This window comes from Myotis nattereri, assembly GCF_964212035.1.
Source record: "Myotis nattereri genome assembly, chromosome: X".
Lineage (NCBI taxonomy): Eukaryota > Metazoa > Chordata > Mammalia > Chiroptera > Vespertilionidae > Myotis > Myotis nattereri.
Window position 1 is genome coordinate 138,555,697 of NC_138078.1, and position 8,842 is coordinate 138,564,538.

The 8,842-nt window shown below is 49.3% G+C and overlaps 1 protein-coding gene across 4 annotated transcripts; it reads left to right on the top strand.

The window, feature by feature from the left end:
• Nucleotides 1–1,899: 1,899 nt before the first annotated feature.
• HMGB3 (high mobility group box 3) lies at nucleotides 1,900–6,885 on the top strand. Of its 4 annotated transcripts, none has more exons than XM_081115152.1 (5): nucleotides 1,900–2,123; nucleotides 4,144–4,298; nucleotides 4,666–4,805; nucleotides 5,246–5,420; nucleotides 5,872–6,885. In XM_081115152.1, the coding sequence occupies exons 2-5, from the start codon at nucleotides 4,149–4,151 to the stop codon at nucleotides 6,019–6,021; spliced, it is 615 nt and encodes a 204-aa protein (XP_080971278.1). In that variant the 5' UTR covers nucleotides 1,900–2,123; nucleotides 4,144–4,148; the 3' UTR covers nucleotides 6,022–6,885. The 4 variants fall into 4 exon arrangements, with proteins under 4 accessions (XP_080971278.1, XP_080971279.1, XP_080971280.1 ...); XM_081115153.1 differs by having other exon boundaries at nucleotides 1,900–2,096; XM_081115154.1 differs by having other exon boundaries at nucleotides 1,903–1,918.
• Nucleotides 6,886–8,842: the final 1,957 nt, after the last annotated feature.

The window sequence follows — 8,842 nt, forward strand, 5'->3', positions numbered from 1 at the left end:
ATATGTGGATACCCTACTCTCCTTTGGGAAGGGCAGAGACAAGGGTGGAGGGAAGAGACCTGGGCAGGTTAGACCTTGGGGACCTGGTTGTAGAAGAAGTTGGAGCTATCGGGCTGGAGAAAAGACCTCTTCTGCCAGGAAATCTGTGAAGGGTGAGGGGTTGGATTGTGTGTAGGGTGGTGACCCCAAGGTTCAGAGACTGCTCAAGATGGAACAGACAGCCCATAAGGTAGGTGGCAAGCTCTCTGTGAGTGAAGATATGTGAGCAGAAGGTAGGTAACCATTAAGGTAGGTAACCATTAAGGCCTTAAGATATTCACATTCCCAAGGGTCTGTAAATTGGGTACATAGTCGGCTCCGATCAAAGCAGCACTGATTTTGCCCTTTGGTCTCAATTGGGTCCCTAATGATGGAAGCCTAGCAGTTACAGCTTGCCCAGGAGGCTCAAACGAGTTGGCAAGAACTGGGTGGGGATGGGGAGGCAGTTGCCTTGTGGGGTCAGCTCCCTCAAACACCTCAAATTCAGCCAGTTTCTGGAAACAGCATTTGGAAAACTCACCTTCTCATCTCATTTCAAAATATGGGAATTACAAACAGCTGGCTATCTAGGGGTTCAAAGTGTTTGGGAACAGGAACTTAGAAGTCATGATGTGCCTCTTCCAAATTTCAACCCATAAAATGTGTACCTTTTCCTCACCCATCCTTCATACATTCTTTCAGGAAGCTCAAAGAGGGAAAGGCCTTCCAATATTTTTCAATAGGGCTGACACTAGCATTTGTAGTGGGAGATTTCTTTCTTCTGTATGACACTCTGCCCAATGCAAGACATTTAACACTCCTGCAACAACTCCCAGTCATGGGGCATTTTCAAACATCCCTTAGAGGTGACACTGCCTCCCCCACCACACACACACTTTGAAAACCATTGCCGTGACTTGCTCAAGGCCATAGCCAGTGGCAAAGCTGAGGAGGCCAAGTCAAGTCAAATCCCATTTGTACATTCCAAGAACTTTTATTCTTCACCAGGGTGTCAGGAGAGCAGAAGGAATGTGGGCCTGAAGTGAGGCAGGGAAGAAGTGACTCCCTAAGCACAGAACTACTAGTACAATTTCTCACGATTTCTCTGCTTTTGCCAAACTCCCGTTTTCCACCTCTAGCCCACCTAGCTCGCTCTTTCCGCAACTGCAGGCACAGACAGACTTTCTGGCAATTAGTGCAATGAGCCTAGTGGAGCAGGATCCACGGGACAGGAGTCAGGTCCCTTTTATTTGGGGGCGGGGGGAGGGAGTGGGGGCAGCGGGATCCCAGTACTGAAACCCCGAGGTCTTGGCAGGGGAACAGCTGCCTTCCACTGTCATCAAGGAGAGAGCTGCGGGCAAGACCCCGGCCGCAGAACCGCGACAGGACTGGGCAGAGGTGGAGGACCCTCGACCTTCGCCGTTCGCCCCCGGAGGTTTTCCGGGGTTGGGGGCTACCTGAGGGCCGGGAGCGGGAGGCGGGGGCGCCCAGGTCGCAGCGCGGCGGGAGCAGAGGGCAGAGCAGCCGGACTCGACCTTGCCATCCCACGCCAGAGGCCAAGGCTGAAGGGAATGGAGGGGCCACCTCTCCAAAGTCCTTTGAGGTCCCAGCTCATATCGAGGAAGGGGTTCGGGGGGTGGCAAAGCTCTGTTTTGCCTCCGCAGCCTGTGCCGGCGGGTAGTTCTGTTTGAATGAACGATCCCAGAGGCCGTGCCCAATGGGTGCCCGCGCCTGTTTAATATGCATGAGGCCCGCAGCCAATGGCCGGGCAAGGAGGCTGTTTTAAACGGCGGAGCCCGCTGGCCAATCAGGCGGCTCTCGTGGAGGCAGCTAGCGCGAGGCTGGGGAGCGCTGAGCCTCGCGTCGTGCCCTGCGCTGCCCAGACTAGCGAACAATACAGGTACGTTTCCTCCGCCCGCGCCCGCCGCAGCCGCCGTCGTCGCCGCCGCCGCCGCCACCGCCACCGCAGCGCCCGCACAAGTTTCCAGCTCCTGCAGCCGCCAGCGCGTCCCGCTGCCACCGCCTCCTGCCTCTCCTCCCCGCGCCCTTCCCGCCCCCTCCACCTTCCTTCTACCTAGGTGACTGGGAAGGAAGAAGCAATTCAGGTGTTTCAACTTTCCAGTGCTTCATCCCGAGCTCCCCAATGTCTGCGCTGGGCTCCCTTCCTTGAGCCAATCTCGGCTGCCGCCCCCCAGGGCCGCGCCGCGGGGCTCAGGCCCCCTGAAGCCAGATGTTGGGGCAGCTGCGGCGGCGGAGGCAAAGCGAACTGAGGGGCGGCTGCGGGCTCCGGTGGCGCGGGTCCCGGTGGCGCGGGTCCCGGAGCCAGGAGGCGGCATTGGGAAGGGGGCAGGGTTCTCCCCGGCCCGGGACGGACGCCGCGGATTGCGGGCAGCTGGTGCCCGCGGGGGGCTGCGGCGTGAGCAAACTTAGCTGCTGGGCTCTGCCGGGCACTGTGCGGGCCCGCGGATTGCACTGCTGGTTTTGCATTAACATGGCCGTCTCGGGAGCGCACGGAGGTCCGGGAGGGGGGAGGCGGGCCGGCCGCCCCCGCTCTTCGCCTGCCCGTAGGGCACCGGCGCAGCCACCGTCGCCGCCGCTAACATGGCTGGCGCGTGATGGGCCCTGGCAAGGGGTGGACAGACGGGCTGGGCGGGCGGCAGGGCTCCCGGGCGGGCTCTGGCCTTGGTCCCGGAGCCCGCGGCCAGGGTCTGGTGGCGTGAAGGGCCAGGGGCGCTGCCGCGGGCCCCATCGCTGTCGAACGTCATGGCTGCACGGGCGCCTTTGTTATCCCGAGGAATGCGCCCCGCGCCGGCGAGGGGGGGGTCCGGCCCCCGCAGCCCCGCGCCCCCGGGCGCTCGGGGCGGGGCGGGGCGGGGTGGGGGCCGGCGAGCGGGCGGCGGCTGCGGTGGCGGGGCCCGGACCGCTTTGTTCGCCACCGACGCCTGTGCCCGCTGCTGGCGGATCAGCCATTTTAGCAAAGCCGGGCTCCAGGCACGACGGGCGCCACCATCACTGCGGCCGCTGCCGGCCAGGCTCCGTGCCTCCGGAGCGCGGCTGCCATCGCTGTCCCCGGCCTCGCGCCTCCCTCGGGGGAGGCAACGGTGGATTTCAGGGGCACTTTCTTTCATCAGGAAGCTTTTGACAAAATGGAAGGTGAATTATGGGTGTCCAGGTGACCCAGCACTGGCCGAGTCTGGCTGCCCACTGCTGGCCAGAGGCTCCCCTGTGTTCTGTCCTGCCTCACACGCACAGCCACTGTGGAGCCCTAAAGCAGCCCCTGGGTCGGTCCCCGCAAAGGGGAGTGCTTTAGTTTTACATGATGACCTTGGGTGTGGGAAAAGGAAAAGATGGCGGGAAGCTCGGGGGTAGGAAAGGGACTATGACACGCCACAGCTGCATTTTTATTTGCAAACTTTCTCCAAAGTATTTCTGGCTGGACATGCATTCCGCTTTATAGATGAGCAAGACTTAGCCCTTTTCATATCCCCTGCCCCTTTAGATAATGACGAAGAGACAGATTTGAACTAATCGTGCAGGGGTATCTGCTCACTTGCTGTATAACCATTCTTGTAAAAGCCATTTTTATAAGTCAAAATGCAGCAAAAATACTGAAATATAAAAATTTCCCTATTTACAGTTCTGCTTTGATTTTGTGTTTAGCAGCACTGACAGTATTTTCGTTTCTAACATGGGAGTAAAACAGATGACCAGCTAGCTTTAAGTCATTGGTTTCAAGCTTCTATCATCAGCCTGTACCACCTACAAATGTATCCTCCCCACTTTGTGGTTGCAGTTTCCAAAACATAGCATTTCTGAATCAGAATGTAGAGCTGAGCCACCCCACTTGGGTCTGTTCCGTTTGGAGAACTTGATCGCTCTTTGAGAAGTAACTCGGAAACCTGTGCACTTCATGCTGGTCAAAAGTTAAATGACAAGTGACAGTGAGGCTGATTTCCTCTCTAGTCTGTCTTTGGTTGCCAGAGGCATCAGGCATTTTTTTTTTTGGGGGGGGGCTCTTAAGAGCAATATCGATTTAAATTTTACCCTGCCTTTGGTATATCTTGTAGTTCTATTCTGTTCATTGGATTTGTTTTTCTTTGTTTCTCTTTCTTTCATCCATCACAGTCAGGATGGCTAAAGGTGATCCCAAGAAGCCAAAGGGCAAGATGTCTGCATATGCCTTCTTTGTGCAGACATGCAGAGAGGAACATAAGAAGAAAAACCCAGAAGTTCCAGTCAATTTTGCAGAGTTTTCTAAGAAGTGCTCTGAAAGGTGGAAGGTATTTTTGCTTTGTATCCTTCCAGCTAGTCTTAGTTGGATTTGATACTTTGGTGTTATTTACCTTTAGAGTAGTCCCAGGTGGCTGTTTTCTTCCTCTTTACTTAGACACATTTTAATTGTTTTTAGGATTTTGTATGTGTACTTTTATTGTTTAACATTCTACAAGGGCGGGTTAACCCACAGCTTTGTTTTCCTCCCAATAAATTTCGTTTTCTGCCCCCCCCCCGCCCCCACACACACAAAAGACTACAAGGCTTTCATCCCCTTTTGCAAGTGATTATGGCAGCTGCCACTTTAATTATAGGACAACTGAACAGGTACGTGTTCACTGCATTGAGGAATTTATCAGGTCCTGTTCTTTGCAGACCATGTCGGCAAAAGAGAAATCTAAATTTGATGAGATGGCAAAGGCAGATAAAGTACGCTATGATCGGGAAATGAAGGATTATGGACCAGCTAAGGGAGGCAAGAAGAAGAAGGACCCAAATGCCCCCAAAAGGCCACCGTAAGTGACTGTAGGATTCAGGACAACCATGAAAAGCTTTCCTTCTGCTTGAAAGATTTTTCAAGAGATACTTTACCTAAAAAAATGTCAGGAGACCTCTGTAAAATATTCTGTACTTTGAGCCTGAGGTGTTTGTGTGCTTGATAGTTGTCTGTTGACCTTTCCACTGGGAAGTAGACAGCCTAGTTTGGGGTTTTAGGATCCTTAGGTACATTCTCTACTCCTTGCCCAGTAACTGAGAAACTGAGAAACCGCTATATATTTCTAAAGCAGCTTAAACATTTTATAGCCTTCAACTTTGAAACACTGTATATGGTATTACACATTTCTTCACTCTAGGGAGGAGTGATAGGAAGTATGTGGGTTCAGGAACATGGGAGTTTGACTGAAGCTCACTTTTTGAAGATTCTCATCTACTTTATATAATTTTCTCCCCCAAGGTCTGGATTTTTCCTTTTCTGCTCGGAATTCCGCCCCAAAATTAAATCTACAAACCCTGGAATTTCTATTGGAGATGTGGCAAAGAAGCTGGGCGAGATGTGGAATAACTTAAGTGACAGTGAAAAGCAGCCTTACAACAATAAGGCTGCAAAACTGAAGGAGAAGTATGAGAAGGTGAGGTGGGCCAGAGTGTGTATTCTGGCCGGTGAGAAGTCAGCTGTCCTGAATGTGAGGGTTTGTGGGGTGGAAGGCTGCTTTGCTGGGCATGTGAGGGCCCATCTCCACTTAAGATCAGCTATGTGTGCTGATGTTCAGGCTTCTGATCTTTGTATTTTGGAGAACTTTAGGCAGGCTTAAAAATTCGGATAACGGGATGCCACTGGAATAGGATTTGATAGTTCTGTAACATGACTTAAAGGCTACTTGATCACCCATTACCTTTTAAATTTGAATGGCTGAGAACCAAATGTGTATCAGAAAACAAATACTTCAAGTAGCAGACCTGTACTGTTTTTGAATTCCAGATTTCTTATTCTGAGGCAGGGATAGCATGTTTTCACCCTGTGCTAAAATAGCTGCAGGAGAGCTTGTCTTCTCATTTGGAATGTGTCCCTGTTCTTTCTAGGATGTTGCCGACTATAAGTCTAAAGGCAAGTTTGATGGCGCCAAGGGTCCCGCTAAAGTTGCCCGGAAAAAGGTGGAAGAAGAAGATGAAGAGGAGGAAGAGGAAGAGGAGGAGGAAGAAGAAGAGGAGGAGGAGGAGGAGGATGAATAAAAAAACTGTTTATCTGTCTCCTTGTGAATACCTTAGTGTAGGGGAGCGTCGTAATTGACACAGCTCTTATTTGAGAGGTGTCTGTTGCCCTCATTAGGATTAATTACACAATTGGGTCATGATCATATGTAGTCTCTCAAAGTGCTCTAGAAATTGTCAGTGGTTTACATGAAGTGGCCATGGGTGTCCGGAGCACCCAGAAACTGTATCAAAGTTGTACATATTTCCAAACATTTTTAAAATGAAAAGGCTCTCGTGTTCTCCTCACTCTGTGCACTTTGCTGTTGGTGTGACAAGGCATTTAAAGATGTTTCTGGCATTTTCTTTCTTTTTTTTTTAATCTGTAAGGTGGTGTTACCTATTTGGTTATTGGCTAGAAATCCTGAGTTCTCAACTGTACATATCTATAGTTTGTAAAAAGAACAAACAACCAAGACAAGCTCTTGATGCTCTTTGCTTGGCGTTGAGGCTGTGAGGAAGATGCCTTTTGGAGGGGCTGTAGCTCAGGGCATGCACTGTGAGGCTGGACCTGTGGACATTGCAGTGGGCATCCATTTAGCTTCAGGTTGTCTTGTTTTTGTATATAGTGACATAGCATCCTGCCATTCTTAGCTGTGGAAAAAGGTGGGTCAGCTGGCATGAGAAGTATTTGGATTGTTTTTTTTTTTTTTTAGTTGTGTGGTAGTTTTAAACTTTGTTTTAAAACAAACTATAACTCTTCATTGTCAACGAAGTGAAGAGTCACTGCATCAATGAAAGTTCAAGAACCTTCTGTACTAAACACAATTTGCAACGTTTTGTTAATTTTTGTATGTTTAGAATGCTGAAATGTTTTTGAAGTTAAATAAAAACAGTATTACATTTTTTAAGCTGTTCTCTATTATAACACTCTAAATTTCTGACTCCTAGCAGTCTTAATGGCAAAACACCCCACTCTACTGTATTTGATGACTAGCCTCCCTGTAAATCTGGTAATTTAGGGCGAGTTGAAGAGAGCTACTTGAAGTTACTGCATGATTTTGTTTGTGTCTGAATGGCGTCAAGATGATGTCTGAAGTATTGAATGTAGGAGCTAAGATAACTTGACACAGGCAAGGTTTAGCAGCTTTTAGAGGTGTAGGAAGGTGGGTGGTTAGGATTGAGGCTGACTACTACCTATGAGGTTTAAAACTATATATTTTTTTGCCTCCTGCCCCACCCCTTACATTGTGGGGCCAAATTAATTGCTAAACAGCAAAAATACCTTCCTGAGGGTATGTATGGTGTATCAAACATTCAGGCTTTATTCCCCCAGCCCGCCCCCCCCCCCCCCCCGCGACATTTGTTCTCAACAATTGAGATCTTAAGCTGCCACTTCTCTTTTGGTCTCCAGTGATGGGGTGGGGGGTGGGGAGCAGTATCAATTCCTCCCCACACTACTTCAAGAAGCCATACACCCCAAGGAAATTTGCTGGAGCTCCTGTTGGCAGGCTGTGTTGGGGCACCTGCAAGGCAGGCTGATGGAATCAGTTGTTTCTAAGCACTAAATGCATCAGATGGAAAGTAGAATGACCTAAACATGATGTGAGCTCATTCATTGGCAACATGGATTGTTGTTAAATATTCTTGAAGAAGCTTGGTTTGTGATTCAGTGATTATTTCATGTTGGTGGATGGTGTGATATTTGTCCAAGTTGGGGTGAGGGGTGATGGCCACAGTGGCAAAATGGTGATACTAAATATAAGTATTTTGAGGGCCGATGTGTACATACATCTTAACTGTTGGCAGTAATGAGGGGTACTGTGTTATGAGTGAGTGTCGCTAATGCCTAGCATTGACACTCATATGTATGTTTGAGGCCTGGGAAGCACTCGGGAGTGTTTTAATGACATGTTTTTATGCTTACTCAGGAGAAAGCAGATTTTTTTTTCTTAAAATTGACTATTTGGAACCTTGCATGTCTGCAGACAGTGTCCTCCCCACCCTGTCAGGTTCTGGGTGGGTACAAGTGATGGTAATGATCACTGGCCTGATCACTGATCTCTATATTTATAGCCATTCCTTCTCATTTCAGAACTGTTTATCCTAAATGTGTTTTTCTAGTTCTTCTAGAAAATGACCACTAATTAAAAATCTCTTTGGTCCTGAGCTTTGCCTGGAGGTACTTGTTCCAGAATTGCCCCTCCTGCTTCAGCCATGCCCTTGTTACTTTCCTTCAGCCGTCACTTGGCATTGTAGTCTTAAGCTGCTGCTGCCCCAACACAATGTGCCATGCTTAGATTAGAGCTGTGGGCAACCTCGTCACATATGAAAATGCTCAACTTGGCACAAAGGAGAGATTTCTGCGAAGGGGTGAACCTCTATCTGGTTGTAAATAGACATGCCAAATATGGAAGGGGGTGATGTTCTTTTGTGCTCCCACAGTAACTAAACAGAAGTAGGGAAGCTGGTAAGTGATCTCTGATTAAGCAGATATTTAATTCTAAAGAAACTTAAGGCCACTTGATCCACTCGCTGTTGCAGCAAGACTACTATTCACCCTATCACAAGATTGCTTGTCTTGATGGAATGATGCTCTGTAGCCTCTGAGGTGTGACAAGTGGCATAGTGTCACCACCTAAGGCTTAGGCTTTACTTTATTTCTGGGCCCACAGTAGGTGCTCTTGCAATGCCAACCTGTGTGTGTGTGTGTTTTTAATCTAAAGGACAGTACCTGCTTTCTTTAACCACCTCTCTCTTCTAACCTCCTCACCCTGTTCTTGAATGGTGTTTTATCCTTTGGAAAGAATATGGCTGTGATGTAGCAACTATTGTCTATGTCGCCTGTGTGTCTTTCTTGTCA

Bases quoted from the DNA above. Each gene is read 5' to 3' on its own strand.
- HMGB3 (XM_081115151.1), top strand. The intron at 4,299-4,665 runs GTATTTTTGCTT...TGTTCTTTGCAG, and splicing joins AGTGCTCTGAAAGGTGGAAG to ACCATGTCGGCAAAAGAGAA. The intron at 4,806-5,245 runs GTAAGTGACTGT...TTCTCCCCCAAG, and splicing joins AATGCCCCCAAAAGGCCACC to GTCTGGATTTTTCCTTTTCT.